This window comes from Chlamydotis macqueenii, chromosome 1 (genome assembly GCF_036417535.1).
Source record: "Chlamydotis macqueenii isolate bChlMac1 chromosome 1, bChlMac1.mat, whole genome shotgun sequence".
Taxonomy (NCBI): Eukaryota; Metazoa; Chordata; class Aves; order Otidiformes; family Otididae; genus Chlamydotis; species Chlamydotis macqueenii.
Genome location: NC_141556.1, coordinates 33,010,045 through 33,034,062, shown reverse-complemented (window position 1 = coordinate 33,034,062; position 24,018 = coordinate 33,010,045). Strand labels below are relative to the sequence as shown.

The 24,018-nt window shown below is 35.7% G+C and overlaps 1 protein-coding gene across 2 annotated transcripts in view; it reads right to left on the bottom strand.

Annotated features, from left to right (window-relative positions):
- Positions 1-24,018, bottom strand: part of TMEM117 (transmembrane protein 117) — a 217,142-nt gene that overhangs the window by 58,831 nt on the left and 134,293 nt on the right. For both annotated transcript variants that reach the window (XM_086740017.1, XM_086740015.1), the window contains one exon: positions 18,617-18,714. In XM_086740017.1, coding sequence (XP_086596143.1) covers positions 18,617-18,714 — 98 coding nt within the window. The remainder of the gene's footprint in view (positions 1-18,616; positions 18,715-24,018) is intronic.

Genomic DNA, 24,018 nt, shown 5'->3' with positions numbered 1-24,018 from the left:
ACAGCAAGTGGAAAAAGGCATCAGTTTTCATTTCTCCTGTGGTATAACCGGTGGCATTTGCTGCTTCTGCCGTGGCCTTCTCTTCTTGTGGATCTCCTTTAGGGTCATAACCATCTTGTAGAAAGTATTAAGGAGTAGATAATCAACATCTCACCTCTTATGCCTATCCAAGAAGGGAGTTCTTTCACCAGAGCCAGGCTACAAGTCAGAGACAGCCTTTTTCTCTTGGATGTCAGAACAAGGGGCCACATTTAGGTCAGGTTAGGCATCCACACAGTTTACCCTCCAGAGACCCACATACCACAACAACTTTTGCGTTGCCTCCATGATCATAGCAAGCTCAAAATAGTTTAGGCAGTGCTAACGAGACTCTGAGTTTAACAGATATTGTGCTGACCTAAATTTTGTTAAATATATATTCTGTGTTTAATATTCCATTAAATACTGTAGCTAATGTTGATTGAGTGCTCTCCAGTTTTACAGCTATACAATCCTTTTTTTTTCCCTGTGAAATACTTCAACATATGTGTCTGACAAGCATAAGAGAGCCTACAGGCTGCCTCCCCATCACTGACGTGATTGCTCATTCAGTCTCCAGCAAGCACCTACAGAGAGCAGCTAGAGGAATACTTTTGGAAGGGCTATATTCTGCAGTGCCCCACTTTCTCTCGAAACAGGGAAACTTTGTATTGTTGATGAGACTTTGAGACAAATCAGCATTTGGAACTGATGGATGCACTTGGATTCTTTGATCAACAACCACTGGAGAGACTAGAATCAGCAAAATTTTTAGACCTCTGCAGAGCAAATAACTACATCCATTTCACAAAGGCTGTAAAATGGAAGACAGCTTTTGGGACTGCATATAGTTGCTCATGCAGCTTTGTTTAGTATTTTTTATTGACTTCATTAGTATTGTCTTCAGTTTTCTCCTAGGTCATTCAGTCATTGTACAGAGAAGACATTAAATTAATTTGGCCAGTTCTTCACTGAGTTTTCTGGCTTTGTGTTTTTCCTAGGAGCCTTGAAAATAACTGTCATCTCTAGCTAGAAGGCCTTGAAAGATGAATTTGACTTACACTCATTCCTGGGCCTTTCCAACCATTACTGGCAATCTATCACAGAGATTTCTGGGTTGATAACCCCATCAATGTCTACTAAAAAAGGAAATATATTTCATCCGAGGCAGTGACTATCTTCACTAAGTTAAAGCAGGTCTTCACTTTGTGGTGAGCGTATTTTAATGCTGTGTTTAGGGAGGAATGGACTTTACACGTAAAACTCTCCACATACTAGACCAACTGGTTTTTGAGTTTGAAAAGTGTTCACAAACCCTGTAACAGATGACTGCATATATATGCATATGTCATTTGACGTTTGAAAGTGTCTTCAAATATGGATTATACAGGACTGGAGTAACCACCAGTTGTGCTATGAACAGCAATTGCAGAATGCCACAACATCTCCTCTGCAGCCAGCTGCCCTCAAAGCAAGACGTCCACGGCTGCATTCAGTGTGGCATCTTCCATAGCCCACAAGAGAATGCTGCATCATAGAATAAATCTAAACAATACTTCCACTGACGTATGCTGTTATCAGTTTCTCTGTCAATCAAATGATAGTTTACCTGAATTTGCATAAATCTAAATGCTGGGACAAAACATGTTTAATTCTATTTAGATTTCTGAAATTACATTTGCATCAAATTGGTATAAAAGACAGGACACGTGGCTCTGTAATGAATGACACTAGCACAGGCTCTGTTGCTTTACTCAAATGGGAAAAACTGAGCATATGAAGGTTTTTGGTTACAAGGCAGAATTCAAAGACAGTGTATAGATCACTTGTTTCTTAATGAAAAAAAAAAAAGTTTTCATCAGTCAGTTTGAAGTATCAAGACCATTTCCTAGCTGGACTTACCATGTGTACAAAGGTCCCCAAATCTCTTTTAGAAAGATGATAACAGAACAGCTCACAAAGTCAAGAAGTTTGGAATGAATTATTACCTTATCACGGGTGAAAGCTGTTTAAAATCTCAGCTCCTGGTTAACATACTATGCTGGCGATGTGTGCCTGCTGTGTTGACAGATTGTCCCACCCTGGACCTTGCCATCAATTTCATTCAATATAGCTCTGCCCTAGGAGCTCTTTAAAAATGAAATGTTTGAAAACATTTCCAAGAGCTTTCTACTTATGTTACCGCACTTTGTATTACAGAGCAATGATTGGTTAAGCCTCTTCTTTTTGTAACCCAAGACCTGGATAATGATTGTTTAATATTAGTTCATTTATTACTGAAAAATTTAATAAAATGTAGCAAATTGAAATACTTCTTTAATTTTTGGGTGTTTTATAATATAGTCACACCTGCTGCCAAAGCAGAGTCTTATTAATGCTCATTCAGTTTGCTTAAGTTGCAAAAAGAATGATAAAACTGAGGCCTAATACGCAGTGGATGTCCTAATGAGCACAGCTGTGTCATAAAGCCAAAAGGTTCCTGAAACAATCCAAAGCCCAGACCTTAGATGGCATCATCCATACCATTTCCACACAGTCAGACAGTGCAAATGGGATAGTAGTGTCTTCTTTCTCTTTCTGCTCTTTCAGGGAAAGACATAAAAGTTGAATCCTGACTCTTTGAGTTCAAGGAGCTCTGGTTTTCTCCTTGTGCTGGGAACTACCTCAACCACAGCAAGTCACCTCACTGCAGATATCCAAATAGCATGAATGATCTTAAAAACTAAAATGACAAAACTGAGGAGATAAATTTAATAATGACATTACAAAGTAGTGGTTCATGTCTCCTAAAACTGTTTAACTTGTCTCTATTTCCAAACTGATCAGAAAAATACAAAAACGAACATCCTTTATTAATCTGATCTTACTATTGTGAGGCATAACCTGCTGTCATAAGGCACATTACAATTTAGAATGCCATGCTACACAGGGTAAGCATGCAACTTTTTTTTTTTTCTGACACTCAGAAAGCCAGATTATTTGCCCACCTGTCATAAGAAATAATCCACTCAGGTTTCTGATACAAAAATCATAAGGATATGAATCTTAAGAATACCATTACCACTCAAAATCAGAAAAATAAGCCTTTAATAAAAACAACAAGCCAACAGCAAAACTCAATGAACGGATAGAAAAAGGAGCCTGATGAAGTGGAAACAAAAAAGCCAACAAAAAACCACTGACAGAAACATACACCCAGCACCAGAATTTTGCTTATTGAATAATGGGAAGACATTAATCTGCACTGTGAAGAAAGAAATGTAACAGTTCCAAGAAGGAAATATTATCAAAGGTGAGGAAAGGAAGTGTTTAAGACTTAACTAATCAAACAGCTTATCTGTCATTGTATGCTTTAGAAATCTATTTGCATGGATGCCAAGGAGCTTATTAAATACTACAGGGAAAAACATCCCCTACAACTAACTGAAAAAAAAGCTGCCAATATCTAAAATAGTATTAGAGTTTAATTGAAGACTACTGGGCTTTTACCATTGATTTAAAAAAGATGAAGGTCGCGTGTTATTTCAATATACTTACGCGGATGTTCTTTTTCATTAGAAAAAGAAGTCAATCATCTTGATTGTTAAAGTGGGGATCAAAAGCCATCAACCACAACTGTTCACAAGCACCGAGCTTTCCTGAATTTTGCAAGATCACCAAGATTGCTTACCCCATGCCTGAACTGAAGGCCCTAAATTAATTCTGCTTCTCTAGAAAATGATATGATTTGAGGCCACTCCCATGACATATTGCTGCCATCTCCAGTAATAGGGGTCATATCAACACTATATATTTTCAGACACATTGTTGATATTATTAGCAGTTATAGACTTAACTACAGATATAAACAGGGACTTTACTCCAAACCGGAAGAAAATCTATTGAGACCTTTGAGGCCTCACAACTCCATTGCATTTAATAAAATAATTACAGTGTCACTAGCAAGTAAGTTTTGTTTCAATAACAGCCTTGCAACTAGTTAAAGAAACAAAAGCACGTTTCTGGCTTTAGCTCAGTGTTTACACAAATGCCTTTGCTTCACCATGACACTACCACCAGTACTGTAGGCCATTACTAGAACATGAGCTCTCACTCCGCTAATGTTATTGCTTAAAGAACATATTAAGATGTGGTGTTCTCATATGGAGAACACCATCTCATCTTCCACAAGTAATTTCATTACCAGTTACCCTTTTAAAAGGCTGTCTTTGCTCAGCTGCTTTGCCAATAGCTCTAAGCTTGGTTATACGACAACCATCTCACTTATGCGCAGCGTATGAGTTGATAACAGATGAACCAACCAATACGCTGGTGCTCTCTGATCAGTGACAAATCATAGAACTGAAACCCATCAAAAGAAACAAAATCTCTTTACAGACCCCTAAATAGTACGGGGGTTTTTTTATTACCGAAAATAGTAGAGAGAGCAAGGAATTACTGACCCTGAAAATAGCATGTGTTCTTTTATACATTTTGCAAAGAATGATAATTATAAGGAAATACTGCCACTAACTTTGTAAAGAGCTTCAGCATTCATGATGACATAAAAAAGCAGTCTTTAGCTGTAGTACAAGCATCTCCTTCATAAAGGACCAAAGCAGTGATATGAAGATATGGAATGCAGGCTATACCATGCAATACTCTAAATTGAAGATCTAATAATGCCAGGACATTCAGGCTAAGTTGTTTTGCTAAATACTCAAACAGTATCTGAATTAATTCTGAAGACTACTTCTCATACTGTGAATGATGTCAAATCTATTAATGAATAAAAACTGTTAACCTGAATCCTAACACTGCACTTTTCTGCTACACAGTCTACTCCTTGCTCCTGAGGTGGTGATTAAAGATAGTGACTGTCACTGTATCTGTCAGTCAGTGAACACACAGATGATGCAGGAGGCAGTGTGCAGAAGTGGTTTTGGACCATCAAGGAGCAGTACACAGAAAGGCTGTGAATAAATTAAGCCAAAAATATAAGCCTCAGGCTGATGTGTTTGAACTTCACTGCAAACATTCTTCATACATATTTAATTGCTCCATTGAGACTGTGACTGTTCTGGAGATGTTCCAGGCATTATTTCCATTCCATTAGTACGCTTGCAGTATGTGTACTCCTTAACCCAAAATGATTGATTCCATAAATGTCTTCCCACTTACTGACCTGAACACTAATTGAGGTTGTGTATAGATTAAAAGAGAGTCTATGCTTCTTGAAACCAGTCACTGAAATATCTTGTGGCACAAGAAGAAAGGCTACTTCTAACTGAAGACACCAAAATACTGCTTCACAGAAACATTTCAGGTAGGATGAGCTGGAAATTATACAATGGGTTGAAAAACTCTGCTAAACAACACTTTAAATAGAAGTTTAATTTTAAGTACAAAGCCTCAACTTTCTGAAACATAACATAATCTTTCTTTGAAATATTATTATTACATACCAGATGCTTTTGTCTGTGCTTGCATCTTGTAAATTAATCTGCTTTGGGAAAAAGTATAAATTTTTTACATTCCATAAAAATAAAACTAAAGAAGTTCAGATAATTTTATAAATTCAACTGCACACAAGGGGAAAAGCTGAATGTTTTTAAGGCTTTATTCAAATCAAGACAATGTTGTAAAGTATAAATTATTCTACTATGAACCAAAACTTTCCCTGTTCAAGTTATTAAAGATAAGTATGATTAAATTGCGGCAGATGAAATCTTAAGTAAGCCACCCTGAGGAAACAATCCTGAAGGTCTCTGTAAATACTGGGTTAACCTGAAAACTATGGACAATTGTAAACCCTTAATACTTAAGACATTAAAACTAAAAATCAGTTGTATCACAATTTGAATGAGAAATGGCTACATTCATAATACACTTCCTTAGAGTTATGTTCATGCAGCTTGGTCAAGATTGTATCAGACATTGGAAGAATTCCTGGGAAACACTTGTATTCATATTATACTGTATTTACAGAGTTTAAAAGCATGAGTATGTTAGACTTTATGTGAAAGAAATCTGGGCCTGCCTTTGAGAGAAGTTTCATCCTGAGAACCAAGACAACTGACAATTGACATTGCCATGGCATGTGCAGTATTCCTCCAGATTCTCCATATGAAATACAGTCAATTTAAACATTATTGTTTCCCACCTAAATTCCAGCTCATTCAACTCAATATATCATTTAAACGTCAAACAAGATATTTCCAGCTTGTTTACTGCCATTGAAAACATGCCTCACTCTATTTCATTGCCCAAGACCTATGCCTCCTGCAACTATGCCAACTGGCCTTGAATATTTTCATAAATGAGGTCAGGTCAAAGCATGCAAATAACTGGAAGCTGAGCATGTGTCAAGGGCCATTATTTTACTGACATGCTAGTTTTGAGCAATTGAGCACATCTGTGTGCCATGTTTTTTTTAAAAATTAGAATTCCAGACAGTAACCTCCCTAGGGCAGAGTTCACTGGCACTTGGCCTGTACAATGCCCGCACAAGAGAGGGTCCAAATAAGAGTATTTTTAATAGCTGTTGGTTTTGAAACAATGGCCATGAGTGGTTGTTTAGAGGAAATTAATTTACTAAAAGTTTTAAAGGTATTATTTTTTTCAGTTTATAGTAGAGATACCTTAGGGCACAAGTTCCGAAAGTTATGTATAAATTCACATGAAAATTAAAAACAATCAATCTAAATAAAAAGTAACTAGATAAAAAGTAACTAAACAATTAATAACTAAATAAAAAGTAACTAACCAACTAGAACAAGAAAGAAATAAAAAATAAAATAAAAATATCCTGTGCATTTTACACACCATGCAATTCCCCAATGTATGAAAAAGCAGAAAGGCCCAGGAGCTTGCACTGGAGCTAACACAACTGCACAATCTCAAAGAGAATATTTGTTCAGAACTGGGAGAAAGCTATATGTAGTATCTTTAAAATAAGAAATACCTTCTTCTTTCTATTTTTAACATATCTTTGAATAAACTAAAACTGCCATAACAAGTCATGAAACTGAAATGAAAACCTCCTCCATATTAATGTAATATTTTGATAATTTCTTGGCCTTTGTCTTCTACCTTCCCAATTGTAAGATATTCTTTACCTAATGAAATAAAATTCAAATTACTCTGTGGCAGAACTAGTGAATTCTGGTAGAGTGTGTAAAAAAGAAATGAGGAAGCAGCAAACTAGAGTATGAGGAACAAAGCTTTCAAAAATATGTGCATTCCTGGAGGTTGAATAGATTTTTTTCCAACTGTTGTCATTGGTTTTGCCTTACACCTTCAGCCTTCACAGAAAAGAAGGGCTGATGCCATTGATATCCAGAAACATTTACTCTTTGTCTGCATGACGAGCAGCACTGTGCTCATCAATGTACCAACACAACCAGTAACTCAAAGCAAACAACAGTAAACTGAAGTCAAGGTGTTTTCTTCAAGGAAAAGATCATTCATTTCAGTAGGTAAAGAATGAGAACAGCAGGAAAATGTTTAGTACTGCATTCATAATATCTTTGTTTACTCACTGTTTACTGAAGCTCTTGACTTTGATTAGTCAGCATGACAAATTCATTATGTTCATCAGGATAAATTCCTGCTAGACAAAGTATCTCTAATATGCATGGTCTGAAATTTAACTGATTTCTGTTACTGTAAGGACTTAACTGCTAACATGATTTTTTTTGTGTTGTTAAAAAAAAAAAGCTGAAGTATCAAAATATACATTATGAAACCAAGAGCCCTGCAGGGCCCCTTTTGTTAACAACCTTTTGTTGTGATTTTATTGACAATTTAATCTGCTCTTTGTTTTAAGTGCTACTTCTTCTACTGTCACGATTACAGACAGACAGCATACAATTATTTGAAATAAAAATATAGCCACAATATTCTCATTATGTTATCCAGCCTAAAAAAAGGATATTTTAAAGTTGAAAGTCTTGATTAAGATAGCTGTCAGCAAAATCTTTTAATTTTATAACCCTACTGATTTTTTTAAATTAGAAAAGCAAGTAAGAAACAAAAGAAATGCTCCTTACATCTAGATCAAGGTTTTATAAAAGGCCTAATTAATCGTATGTACATTCATACTTACAGTTGTGCTAAGCACATCCTGAAACATTGGTTTTAATTAAGTTTTTATTTTTATTGAGATGGCTCTATTCTGATAGATAGTGGCTATGGAGTATAAGAATCTGAAGGGGACACAATAGGAAAGGAGATGAAGTCTGGGGACATTTAAATAATAATTTCCTGCTCCTCCTTTAAGCCCAACCTTTGCAAAAGACAGAGTCTCATAATTTTTATATTAGCCCTAAATAACTGAATTTGGATGTAACAAGTTTTCTTTTTTTCCTTCTTTTAAAGCATCACCAATTAAAAAGTAACTCAGTTACTTTTTAATCAGTACAACCACATTCTAGTCCTGTGCAACACTTTGGATCTCAAGCTGTGATTTCACTGGAACCATTGTTAGTCTATTGATGTTTGTTTGCCTGTTTGCACCTGCAGAACAGGATAATAAGGTAGATAGAATTTTACTAAATTCCATTTGCAAAATTCTGTTGATGACCAAGACACAGCAGAAGTAATGTCATCAAGGATTATCAGGAAATCAAGAGTAATAAAACTTTTTAAATCAGATGCTTAATAGAGGACAACTGCCACATCCTCCTGAAACCAGTGGAAGACTTATAACTCATCCAAAGTGTCCCCAGGGAGAGTGTTCTCAGTCCTCCCTGTTAAACAATCCTGTTAGCATCTGTGGAACAGTTCCACTGTGTTAGCACTTCCAGTTACACAGGAAACCCACAGGCCCTAAAACCAGATAGTTTCCACACTGGTTTTCACTGGGCACAGAACAGTTTCAGAATGGCTTCTTCATGTGGATCTGAAAGCCAAAGAACACTTGATGTGATCAGCATTTCTTGCAGTCTTTGCCCTAATGAAGAAAGTTTGTAGTTTTGTGTATTCCTATGGGCTTTCCAGTCCAGAATGTGTAAATACTCAGTATTTACAGGAAATACGGGAATATGAGAAAGATGATGAGTCAGGAGTTCAGCTAAGTACATTAGCAAACTCTAAGGCACAAATTTAAACATGCCATTACAGAGAAATACAATTTAAAAAAAAGTACTCCAGCATTCCAGGAAAGGAAATAATTTAATTGCTTTAATCATCACATTTATTTTACAAAACTGAATTGACTTTTGGAATCCAGCCATGAGAAAGTCTATGAACTCTGGCTGTGAGCACAAGTAGCTGAAGCACTCATTTTCTGATCTCCACTGAACTCTGTGGCCTTTCAGAGTGCACATCTTGCACAAAACCACTGGCTGAGGCTGCATCTTCTCCACACAGCACGTCTTTGTGTCATGGATTCTTTAAACTTCCCCAAAGAGACTTGAGTTAAAGTTGAACTGACCACATTTTGGGATATGATTTTGCCAGGCCACCGCACTCTGAAGCAAGAATGCAAGACAGTTAATTTCTGCCTTGATAATCTGAATGCATCCTTCTGCTGTGTGAATATTAGCTCACAGCGTGTATGCTGATCTAATTGCAATACTTGGAACTTGTGTCTTGGGGTGGCTGTCACAATTATCCAATTATATATTGTTATAATTTAACTTCGGGCATTTTTTTTTTTCTGCCTACATATCACAGAATGCATATTATCTGACAGCAATATTCATCTGACTTTTAGAGTAGACCTAGAACGATGCCTAGGCTGGCTGTAAATGCTAACGATAGAAAAAGACAGGTTTTTTAATAACAAATGGATTTATACTGAGGAAGAGGAATGAAGGGAAAGCACTTAAGCAGAAAGAGGGCACTGACAGAACAAGCAGTCACATCAGCGATTGTGCTCTTCTAGAAAATCTTCCGCAGGGCCTGAGTGGAGGCAGAGGTGTCTCCTACTCAGCAAGAACTCTGTGGAAAGAGGAGAGAAGGTGCTAAAAGAGGACTTGCTGCAACATCCCTTCTACACTGGCCCCATGCCTGAACTGAGGATTGCATCTGCCTGTTTCAAATAAAATAACTTTCGAAATCTGCTAAGGAAAATCTTTGTCTAAGAATTAGAGCTTTTCAGTTTTTGGCTTAGAAAGTGATTTTGTGAAGGTATTTTCATTCGGAAAGACCGTTATTACTGAAACATTGCAGACACTGCACTTTATGAAATTTTATTAAAGCTACACATTGGATAAAATATTTTTAGTAACTATTCATGACATACCTTTTGCTCACTAACAGGGATAGAATAAAATGTACTTTTTAAAAGAGGAGAAGGTAGGTTGCCATATCCATCCAATTATGAGGGCTATGCTTAGAGATCTAGCAATTAGGTAGGAATAAAAACATCCTCTTTTTCTAACAGGCTATCAGCTATTGAATTGCAAGTAGATACCAAATATAACTCCAAAAGCTTAAACAGGCCAAGGAATTGAAAAGGCATGCTATAAAATACATATGTGCTACACCAATTCACAGAATTTAAACCCAAAACAAAGGTGAAACGTCCATTGGCCCAACCCTGAACTCCACTGTAGCTAATGGATGATCCTTTTCTCTCTTCAGTATAACTATCTTTCAGCCAGATTGCTCTATGATTTTTTTTTTTTAACCCCTGGGACATGAAATGTTTCCACATAAGAACTTAGCAGGGGAATGGTGTTTGTGCAAGGCTGTTAGGAGCCCCCTCCCTCACCTCTATTGCTGTCTTGTGTGTGTGGATGTGGATATACACATGTACGCCCTACTTCCTATGAGTGGAAAGCCACTGCACTACACTCACTCTCCATCTCTGCCAACCCTTCTCTTATTCATGCAAATACAAACAAGAAACAATATATGTTTTGTTTGATCAGTAGGAGTCTCCATCAGAAAAAAAAAAACAAATAGGATGAGACCACTTCATGCAACTTTAACGAGACAAATAACAAACCTAAACTTCATGCTAAAGTGATCTCACAATTATAGCTTTTTTTTTCAATTGAGATCTCAAAGCTCCCTAAGCTTGATTTTGTCTCCCTTGAACATCTTTCTTTCTACAAAGAAAAGTGACATGAGGAATAATTTGTCTCACCATTCTTCCTTTCACAAACAGAGTGGGAGAAATGCATGATACAGCCTTTCCAAATATAGAGTGGCAAGATCCAAATTTCTTCCTTGATAGGTGAGACAAATGGGAGACTTTCACATGCACTCCCACACATGTGGATATGTTCTTTCTGCTTATGTATAAGCAATGCCACGCAAAGCATATACCTCTCAGGCAGTGCATTATTAGTCCATCAATAACATGCCCCATGTGGCCGCATGGGTGACCTGTGGACTGATTGCATTTCCTAAGATGCTCCTATCTCCTTGGCTTTTCCTAGAAAAGCCAGGGGAAAGTTGAAACAGGGCACAATGTTAGGACAGTGAATACTATCCTGGAAGACAGCCATCCCACAGCTGGCTTAGAGTCCCAGGTCTGCCTTGCCCTTTCCCTCTTGCTTCTATGCACACTTGTAGCATTTTGGGCTATCGCTGGAAGGAGGAAGGGAAAAAGAAAAAGGAGAGTCGTGTTCTGCCAGGGATTGGAGCGATTGCTTGTGCTAGGTATCAGTGGAGGCAGGAGCATCTTAGAGGAGGACTAAGTAATGCTTCCTGCTGAAAACAAATTCTCACTAAGGAGAGAAGATTGATGGGAGAACCCTGAATTACTGACACTGTCATCTTCATGCGCCGAGGAGCAGGGGAAAGGCAAAAATGGATCTGACTCATGGGGTTGTCAAGTTTGAACCATTACGGTGAGTCTTGATCACTGTTACCTTTCCACACTAGACACTGTAAAAGCACATTGCTATCAAAATGGAAAAGTATTCCTTAGGACATGAACCAGGTAGTTTGTAGAGGGTCAAACTTGGGTTTGAACAAAAAAAAATATTGTATGAATATTTTAGATAATATGGTATTGGATGGTTAAATGAACATTAAAAATAGGTAGAAAACTTAAACAACTACCATTTGTATGAAAGAAAGTCCAGTGGTCTGGATTACGATGATTTATTTCCTACATTTTTTCATGTTAAGCAATTGTAATCTTACAGCATATTTTACCAATAATACCCAGCACAGAAACTAAATAAATGCTATGAAAAACATTTTAGTCATCTCTTGACAAATGGTAATCATACTTCTTGACTGCCAGACTAAATGTAACAATTACTATTCAAGGACAGTTTTATCCTCTCAGAATATATTTAACAATGTCTGCCCAGATTAGTAGTCAAATTACTCAATATAAATCCTCTATAGAGGACTTAAGTGAATATCTTATATTGAGACAAAAAGGAAATAGTAAGGAACTTACTTATTGTCTTAAAATATCCAAATTGAAGTTATTAACTTCGGTTATAGCATAAGAATAAAAGATTTACTGGGAGCAGTACTGTTGCCAAATATTTTTATGTTATTTTATACCATTTATACTATTTATACTCTTTACCAGGAAATCTGCCTTACATCCTAGATGATTCCAGGTTCCAGTTCAGTCAGTCAGTATCTTATCACAAGATAAATTACTTAAATATGAAAGAATGAACAGATGAACTTTAAAACCTCCAAAATAGGGAGCGAATAATGTATGTGCATCTATATGCATGTATATTACAGATACAATTATTTTGTTGTTTCATGCAGTTGTATTTGTAGGACTGCATCACGGAAACCCTTACTCAAACTTAATGAAAGGTTTGTTTTGTTTGAGTTAGTATATAATTTAGGCTGACAAAGCTATAATGTCTAATTAGTTTTTTTTTTCAGTACAGGCTATAATGAAAAGAATGGATGTTTTAAGAAGCTGTCTTTTGAAACAAATGTATCAGCTACATTCATATATATGAAAAGAATGTAATTGTCCAGTAGGCATTTATCATCTTGACTGTGAAAGTATAGAATACAGAAATCTAACTTATCGAAACAAACACTCAAATAGGTGCATAATAGAAAGCCACTTAAAGAAATTACGTTTTACTTCTATGTGGGAAATGTGACTATCTCATAATGAAGCTTCCTCTATTTGCAAGGTAAAAAATATTTTACAACTAAGAATCCTACACAAACTCATGTTTAACACAATCCTCTATAAATGTAACATATGCACATGAATTAGTACCCTGCAGCAATTCTGAATAATTAATTTAAAAAAAAAAAGCTTTTACATCTATATTACTAACTTGCTGAATCAAAGTACCGTTATTAATAACACACGTTTCTGAGCATGTGCAGTTTTGGTTTTTATTAATGAAGGCTAGAGAGAGCTTATGGTAACACATACTAAAATAACATTATTTAGTTTGCAAAGTCAAACACAGCGAACATAGGGAATTACAAATTTACCATTCTCTGTATTACTTTATTTCTTCTCCATGTTGGTATGTCCTTTGTATTATCTGAGACAAGAGTCCTATGTCAAAGACATATTATTGCACCAATGAAGACTGATCATTGTGTACACGTACAATGAATGTCTAGCCAGGGACAGCATGGAAATGGATTCCAGTCTGCTACTTGCATATTCAAACGTTCAGCTTGTATATATTATTCTGTCACCCCGCCTGCAATCAATATTCAGCTGCACAATCCACTGTTATCTCTACACTTCCCCGTTTTGATAATCTACCTTTGAATATCAATTTGCTCTTCCCTGGTTACACAGACCTCAGCAGCTCTTTTCCTCTCTTCCAATAATCTCATTTCTTTTTGTTGGTGTTCCTTTTTTTCCTATAGCTAAAAGTTCACACAAAGAATTCTTTATGCCTTGCTCATTATAACCCCCCTTATCTTCTGTCAGGAAAGTTTTAAGGACAATTAATATTCAAACAGTTTGTCAAGAGAGAGTATTCCAGTATTGCCTCTTAACCAAACTACACACACAGCCCAGAGATGTCCTGGTGATGTCATTCTAACTACTACACTTGATTCTTCATGGGATGTGGTGGGCCACTGCGGAAGACACTGTAATGAGGAGATAGTGATTTCAGGCACAAACTAGGCAGGGGTTAACCACAGGCCTTGGTGCCAGAGACCTGTGTGTTAACATGGGTGGCGACTATACGACCTGTGTAAGAGCGTAAGGCTCTCAGCAAATCTCGGGGTACCATCTAGAAAGCTGAATATTGCACAGGTTTGTTCACTTGGAAAAATATTATAAAAGCTATAAAAACAGAGATCCCATAACCACTTACTGAATTAGTGTTAATTAATTTTTCATGAACTCTCTTAACATTATTGTCTTCCACTTGTACTTCATTTTTAATGTTTTTATTTGTCTTCTGTCTGAAGAAGTGGTTTCCTTATTAAAAAATCCTTATAAAAAGAGACCTTGAGTATAGGTTGGACTTATTCAGTGTTCCAGGAGAATAAAAAATTATTTGCAAAATAACCAGACTTCTCACACTGTACTTCTGCCTCTGCTTCCTCTTATATCCAACATTAAAAATAACTACTGTTCTATACTGTCTTATTTATTTAACTTATCTCTAGCTACTGCTATCGGCTTGTCGTCAATCTTGTGCAAGATCTTTATTTTGCTTCATTTAACTACCTCTTTTTCTTGTCGCTTCTTTCAAATGCCAATCCTCTCATGTCATATATAATTTGTCTCTCCTAAAACAGCTGAATTATCAACATAGCCAAAAATATCAATCAGTCTATTTCCATTTACACTTTTTAACTCCGCAACAGTGACAGTAACCACAGAGCACTGGAGATAGCTGTCTCTCTACCGCAGCCTCATCCGACTGCCAGATGGTGTGGATATTTAAGTCCTCGTGAGTATCTTTCTTTCATAACCCACAAACATGGCTGCACCATCCCAGTAATTCCACCAGGGTTCCAAATACTTCATTGCTTTCCAAAAGCCATCTTGATGACACGCTTTCTTATATCTGTAAGAAAGCGTGTTTGTATTTGCACTGTATCCCTATGCAATATAACACAGACTGTGACAGCGTTATACAACGAGGTCTCTGCACGGTGGAAGCAGTCATTTAGCAGAGTTGGAAATGACCAGAATGGAGGCCTTTCTATCAAAAAAAAACCCCAACCCATCACCATAAAAAGTAGAAAGCTCTTCAATCAACTCCTTAGTGATGGGCTGGACAAAAGCAAATAGTAAATGGATATTTTTGAGCTAGCTGAGCTGTTTGTGAAAAAATTATTTTGTGAAGACATTCAAATGGCAGCCAAAATCCTCAGGAGCAATCAACAACCAGTTGCTGACAATGTTTCCATGGAATGATTTAAAACAGGGGATGATAAGCTAAATCAAAACCTTTGCTAATTAGCTGCTTTGGAGAGCTGAAAACATTTCCAAATGAGAAACACAAAGCCACATGGTCAACTGTTATGAACAAGTGGTTGGTACCTTCATCCCCATGACAATCCATCTGTCTTTGGTACGTTTACAGATGTTTTGTAATTTTACAAAGTAAACTTGAAAATAAAAAATACATTAACAAAAAAATAAGTCCAGTGTGTATCTAAAATTTTTGTTTCAGCAACCACTTTAAAGTGTGCACCACACACCCAGAATTTGGAATAAATAAAATACAGTGCACTGTATTGCACTATCTCTGCTAAACAGGTGTGCCACTAGGAAATGTCCCGAATAAATGGATTTTGGCACACCAGTATCTGTGTAGGACATACTATTGAGGATGCCTCATTTAGGACATTTCAGAAATAAGACTGCTTAAGCAACACTAAATGAAATATAAATGCTTCACATTATCATGCATAACACTGTCAATACTTTAAATCTCTCCTTTATTTTTCACACTTATTAGGGGAAAAAAATAGTCTACTTTTACTGACATAAAGCATGCACTGTCTAAATAATGTCTCTACAGAATGTAGACTGTTGCCCAGGGCTATTTTATTTCACTGCTTAAAGCTAAAAATAAAAGCATTTATGTCACCCTTTAGGTTTTGAAATCCTCATTAAGCATCTCTCTTCAGTATGAGAATCAAACATGAAAAGAACCATAGTTTTTTATTTTATCTCTATTGTAAACTTTGACAGGATTTGTTAATGTGAATATTATTTGAAAGAAAATATGCATTTATAACACTTCAGACTATAAGAAGTCAAAACATCTCTCACAACGATATTTAAGTACTTTCAATAGTGTTTTGTTGTTCTCCCCATCTGGCACGTGAATTTAAAATCTCCTTATTGTGTCACCTTGCTTTTAACCCTTTTTTCCATTCTTCCAGCCTTTTTGTGTAATTAAGTTTTTTTTTCTTGACTCTTAAGTAATCCTCTTTCCAGTCTTTCAGACAAGGCTATTCTTCAGACAAGGGTAAAAAAAAAAATATCAATGGTGTTCTAGACTGAGGTTTTCACTGACTTAACTGTAATCATGACACTGTAATCATTGCTAGCCCACTTGGTACCTATCTGAGCATTTTTTAATTCATCTGATTTACCTTTTTGCCCACTGTCGTAGTTCAGCCCCAACGGGGACCAGACTACGCAGTCTCTCTCTCACTCACTCCCCCCACTCTCTGAGAGAATAGGAGGAGATTTAACAAACAAAAGAAAACCAGAAAAAAAAACCAAACACATGGGTTGAGATTGAACAAAAAGTAAATTAAAGAGTAATGACACAAGAAAACAAGACAGTGATGGAACACAAATACAGTACAATAGCTCACAACAGATCTCCACATCCAGTCTCTTCCAAGTAGCAGGGAGCCTCCCTTCAGCACCCTCCTCTCTTATATACTGAGCATGATGTCAGATGGGATGGAATAGCCCTTTGGCTAATTTGGGTAAATTAACCCCAGCTGTTAGCTAATTAGTTAACTATCCCAGCCATAGGGGCTACCAACTTCAGTTCTCCACCCAGCTCAGGTAAATATTAACTCTATCCTGGCCAGAACCAGGACACCCACTCTGACACATTGAGATAGAATCTTCCTCTGCATGTCCCATAATGATGTCAAGGAGCTGTTTGTGCCCTACTGTCTCCATAACTCAAACTTTTCAATCATGTTATTTTTTTCACCTAGCTTTCAGAAATCCCTCTTCCATGCTAGCATTTGTCAAATATTGACCTCATGTTTAAATTCTGTCATGTCACTAATATATGAGGTGCACAAATAATGAATACTACTTCTAACATTAAATGACAGGACTCCCCAGTCTTATCAATGTAGCAGAAAAAAATATTATTTTATTTATACCTTTCATTGCACATTTCTGAGATGATTCCTAAATGTTCAGCACACTCCACGGGGCTTACTAGTTTTCTTAATTGCCTTCAGTAAAGAACTTTGTCAAAAGTTTTTGAAAGTCCAAATAAATTAGATCAAGCATTTTCTCCTCATACATTATTTTGATGACATGTTCAAAGAGTTCTAACAGATCAGAGAAGGTTTTCTTTCAGCAAAGCTATCCCGGCTTCTTTTAGCAGAATTTAATCTAGCCTTTTGCTCATAATTCTATTATTGATGATGTATTCAATCCATTTAGCTAATACTGAACTCAGACTTACCAGCCACTAGGATAATTCCAGTTTGTTAGAAAAAAGCATCAAAAGCTAAATAATAGCCAAATTTAAGATTTAGTTTTTCAATAGGCAATTAATGCCAATAAAATTTGCTAATCTCAGCCCTTTCAGTTCCGTTTAAACCTTGCTTGTAGTCAATCAGCAATCTGATCCTGCTTTCTTTATAGTCTTTAGATTTGCCTTATTATTTCCTTTAATTGTCTGAATTTAATACAATATCTCATTTTTGCTACTTTAAAAGTATAGATATTTCATTGCATTTTCTGTAGCAGAATCCATGTAAATAAATCTTTCAACTTCTCTGTAACAATTCCTTCTAAATCTACTCTTTAAAACACAGCAAGTCTGCTGAGTTTTCCAGGACCTTTTCTGCTTCTCTTGTAGTTGAAAAAAAATCTTTGCAATTTCTTTCATCTTCAGCTATAAGGTCTTCAGATTGTTTCTTAGACTATACATTTTCTGTCTTCCATTCTTCCTGCCACAATTCGTGTTCTGTTTCAACAGTTACACTTGGCTTGAATTTATCTGGAAGAAGCTACATTTGGGGTCAATTAAACGCTTACCCCTCACAATTTTTCGCATTGATTTTTAAATATTTTTCCTAATAATCTGAGACTGACTCACCATTTGAAATTCTATTCATGTGTTAATTCAAAGAATTACTATAATTCATGTCAAGGTCACAAAAGGACATTCACGTGTCTACTTACTTTAATTACACGCACTGACAATGGGACATCCAAATACTATCACACAGAGCAAAAATTTTGCAGCTCAATTATAAACCGTGTCAAAAATGTAATAAAAGAAACTGTACAAATAAATTTGAAAATTAGATCTTTTTACAGCAACTGTCTTCATTAAGAATTGCTCACTCATGTACAGCTTTTATAATGCTTAATTTTTTGTTAAATCAAGTTTCATTTTTTTTTCAATCATATATTCCGTTTATATCTCTTCCTGCCACAGACAACTAGAAGATATATTTTTGGATGTTCCATAAAAGCTTCATTTACAATAATTCCATTTTACTATTTTCCTACCAGAACAAAATGATCCTAATATTTCCTTTCTTCCAGAAAGCTCTGGCGGACTTTCCCCAGTCTGGGTAGGGTTTGTCCTGAAGCATCATATCTGTGACCTACAGGGAAAGAAGAAATAATATACAGGTAAGCTGGTGTCACAGAAGAAAGTACTAACAAGGACTGTAAGAACACTTTATTTTATGTATGACACACTTGCTTCAGTTCTGATAATTTTAAAAATTGCACAGTAGAAAAATAATATCTCTAGTGTTATTTACAATCAAGATAAAGTACATTGGCCTACATATTCTGCCTCTGGAAGTGCAGGTAGCTCTTTGAGAAACAAGGAAACTTGTGGAGATCCAAAAATAAGAAGAGAAGAGGAACTAGTCTAAAAGTTACAGCAGCCTACAATACATAAACTATCTTCCCGGATGGCTACAAGGCTTTCCAGTCCAGCCAAGGAAGGAAGACCCACTTCCCTGAGAGCAGCATCAGCAGAATTTCCACTCCTGAAATCAGATCTGCAGGCAGGGAGTGCAAACCTGTCTGTGAATTAAGCACTATATGCCATTTATAATCTCCTCTCGCTTCCCGGTATCAGTAAGAAAAGCACACTTGGGACTACAGACACGAAAATCCCTTAAAAATTACACAAAATTTAAAAAGTATGAAATATTTATTCTCATTTTCATAATTCCATCTGTTTCTCTGTCTAGAGACTCATATGCATGCACTACTTCTGGGTGGAACACAAAAGTATTAAAACACACTTTCAGCTAAATAAGGGAGGTGAACATCCCTCAGGTGCTTGCACCTTCGGGAAGCTCTGTTTTTATGTCCATTTACTTCAAGTTAACTGTACTATAAAGCACTGAAAGTTACATTACAGTAAACTCATCGATTTTGTTGTGTAAAAGATCCAGAAGAGTGGAAGACCCATATGAAAAGATTAAGGAATAACTGAAGAGATAAAGGAAATATGGGTGATCACCTGCTTCAAAAATACAGATAAGTAAAAAAAAAAATCTATTTGTCATTGGTATTAGTACACAGTGGAAAATCACTGTTTTGATTTGTCTGAAAATAACCCTTAATGAGATTTCAGAAGGAAATAACTTCAAATTCAAGTAAAGATTTTTGTTTTTATTTTTCCACTACATTTATTTTGATATACAGAGTTTTTAAAATCCAGTTTACCATCCAGAGTGTGAGCTACCACTTTTAATCTACAACATTAACAGTGTTTATCAAAAAGAACACCTGGCCCATGATTAAATTTAAATTACATATAAACTACATTCAACTTCTAAATTTTGGTTCCAAGTCCATTTACGGTTAAAAGCACTTAGCATATTAGCCTGAAGTGCTGAGTTCAGAGGATAATGAATATGTTAAATAAATAGAAAAACCCATTCTAGAATTTTATGATTCCATTAAGCCTAGCCTGAAGAAACAACAGTTTATATCCCAAAATCCCATTTTTCTAATTGTTTTATGTAGAAATCTTTTATCAGATCAGCATGTTACCACACTTTTTTAAAAGATCCCAATTATCTAAATAAATATTTCGATAACTATTTAATGCTGATCAAGACCTTTCTATAGATTTAATCTACTACTTTAGTAACATCTTTTTATCTTAGGAAAAGTCTACACCATAATTAATATTTGCAAGGAAGAACAGATATTTTGAGAGGTTTTATTAAATTTAAAAAAAAATTTCTTGAGATGCTTCCTGGGAAATACTTATTATATTTGGTAGAAGGGTGCAATCTGCCACTCTATGACCAATTATTAGAGTAGCATGTTTCATAAGAATGACATTCAAGAAGGAGACGTTTTCTACAAGAAAATGGCAAGACAAGGCAGGAAATGTTCTTTCTGATATCATACAGTTGGTCTTTCATCTCCCAGCTTTGGCATTTATTTAAAGTCATATCACCAGATCAATGTCAGGTCGGTTGCAGCTAAATTGGCTGAAGCACAGACAGTCATTAAAGGGATGCATTCCATAAAGAGAAATCCAATTACCTTTTGCATTAGAGAAATCAAATTCATTTTCTGGTTTGGTCAAGGACAGTCTCTGTGGAGAACAGCTCACAGGAGAAAAGCACTCAACACTGTCATTGTGCAAATAAGTTTTAGATAGGAACATCAAGAACTCATTGCTGCTGTTAGAACGATGTTTTCAGAAAGAGAGAAAATATAAATTTTAATTTAATTTGTACAACTTAGTATAAAGAGATGCCTGTGTATTTTTTTTTTCTCTCTCTTTGTATTTCACAATGCGGTTGCTGGCCAGCAACCATTTCTCTCTGTTTTACTGGACAATATTTGAAAATGTTGCTGATGCTTTGGAAGAAAAAATAATTGATCACTTCAGTAATTCACTGTATGCACGTATCTTACAAAATCAAGATAAAATAGGCAAAGCCACTTACAATGTAACTAAGTAACATTTTTTTTCTTAAACTAAGAGATGCAATATACTTTAATCAATTAATTACACTGCTTCAATTCAGAAAGGAATGGCCCCTACATACATAATGACTGCATACTCTTTCATTTTATTTAGTGTCTCATGAGAGAAATGCTTACACTGTATTAAAGTGCAGGCACAAAACTGCATAATACATATTGCCTCACTTTTTAAGTTACACATGTGCCACAGCAAAATATTTTCATTATAAATTAGTATACCTTGTATATATTATGGAATCTTAAATTTCACTTTACTGTATAAAGATATGACTTTACTACCTATTCATATTATTCACCTCATATTAACTACAAATATAACTTACAATGCTTTTAAAAAGGAATATTACTATCATTAAATTAAAAGCAAAATGTTATGATTCCCATTTTTTGTTCCAGAACATTAAATTGTTCCCTTTGATATGACATACTACAATAATTTGAAAAATTATGTCATACCACAAAGAAGAAAACTCAGAATTCAAAGTCATATACAGAGCAAGTAACTTACAGACAACAAGTGCAGAAACCAAATCATAAAAACTTCAAAAACACCCCAAGAAAACAATAAGACACCTAGGATACCTGAAATATACTAAGGGGAGCAGTAAGACACCTTAAGGATCATTTACTCCTTCCATGTAGTTGCTCTTTGAGCGTATTGCACAGGATGCTCAGCACATGTTTCAGATCTCTCCTCCCTAGACAGTCACGTCAAACGATGCCACGTTGTAAGTCACAGCATCTTTCCCAGCACAGACAGTGTCTGTAGCAGGAGTTTCAAGTATGGCTGACCATCTTTTTTACTAATAAGCTAGCTGCAAGTGAACCTTTCTTTGAAAAAGAAAAGAAGAAAATGACCTAATACTTTGGTTATGCCTTCAAAGTATCTTCCGAATTCTTCACTATCAGGAACTACGGCTGTCATCCTCAGAGCGCAAACAGATCATTCCTAAAAAACTAATGTGGCATGAGCTGCTGGCCAAGCTGTTTTCATCTGCCAAATTGCATTTTAGAAACCTAGAAGTATTAAAGTACATCAAATAGTTTCATAGTAGCACTTCTCCACATAAGTAACTGCAGAAACAGTATCTTGAAAGAGAAATGGAGTCTGGACAAGCTCTCTAGGATGCAACGTATTCCATGCTGTAACATTCACTAAGTAGAGACACTCAGTGGAGGGTTTTCATTGCTTTATTCACACTTGGATAAATCATCAAAACAGAGTGAGAGCAGCCCTCCAGAATTTAACAGAATGTAGAAGAAGCCAAGATCCACAAAAAAAGCGCCTTGAAATACAAACCAAATACTGAACTCTGAAATCTTCTTTATTATTTTGATAGACTAATGAGCAGTGAAAGGTCTAATGGACAGTAGGACTCCAATATCTTATATTAGTAAAGAAGTTGCTCATACACAACTGCTCAGCCAGGAGGACAAGACATCATGGCACTATTGCAGGAAAATGGAATAGCCTGAATACCTCTGCATTTGGAAAAATACATATATCTATCACTGCCAAGTACATGACTCAAGTATTATACGTGTTATTTTTTTTCTATTTTCATCATTTTACAATTTCAAAATATCTTATTTTAAATCATAAACCTCTTAATAAGTAGCTCTAAATTAATTTGAAACCTTTAAATAGTTCATAAGTAGCACTTTTCCACTCTCCCCAAACTCTTTACACAAGAAACATCATTTTTGGTCTTCTAACTGTGGAATTTAATTTATAAGAATGAATATAATAAATTCTAAAACTTTTCAGAAATTGTAAGGATGCCATAGTGTCGGGGCAGGTCCAAGGGCAGTTTCCCTGGGCAGGTGCATGCACATTGCTTGGTTTTGTGCAGTGTAACGTTCCTCATCAAAATAACGCATTGATATCTTTTACAAAGACTCAATACTGCTTACGTGTTTCTGAAAAGTATGCTTTTTTTTTTTTTCTAGAGTGGGGCTAAGTCAGGTTAAAGTAATTATGTTTCCTGAATCCAGAGTGTGAAGTCAATGAGAGCTAACCTATACCGCTGAGTGCATACACTCCCTTTGCTTTGCTGTTATGTGCTTTTAGGTAAGAGCTATATAAAGGTGTCCCACTAACTACACATCAATTCTTTATCATATCTCAGTCTTCAAGTACTATACTACATCATGGCAAGATAGGGAAAATTTAGTATTCAGTCATTAAAAGCTTCTATCCATCATTTTTGTCTTCATCTTCCTTGAGATATTTAAAACTGCAGAGTTGTTCACTTGATGTACAAAAGTGACCTGTGTGGAAAATGCTTTTATGCTTCTTTCATCTGAATGTTAGGGAGAAAATTGTCTTCTGTGCATCATACCTCAACACTTCCATGGCTTACACAATGATAATACGAAATGCCTCCTTTAATTATGAAAATTTTTGGCAGTTAAGCAGAAGTGTCAAAAACTTCATCACACATCCTTCAGAAATAAATGTTCATTTATTTTAATCCACTCTTATTGCATTGTGTAAATATTTGAAAACAAATGTAACAAATATTTGTACCTAGGCTTACTGATTTATAAGGGGGATGATATTTTTCAAGCTAAAGTAAGTACGCTACTAGATTTTTAAGTAGTTTTGCTTGCTTTCTACATTTTCAAACATTCCTAAAGTAGTTTTATTCCTACTCTGAAAGCAATCAAGCTGATGTTAGGTTATTTCTCCTTCCATTTAATTATTTTTTTTTTATATTTGCATTTTGAAAGCAACAGTAATCACAGAGACAAAATATGACCCCTTCAATCTACTCTTTGTTTTCTCATTTTAATCAGAGCCAACACATTCCTCATCTTACCAACACATACTGTTTTAACAATAGGTCAATCCTGAAAAACAACATTAATTTGCTATCACAATACACTGATCAATATGAATTATAAATAACATTATTGTTCACTTTTATTGCTTC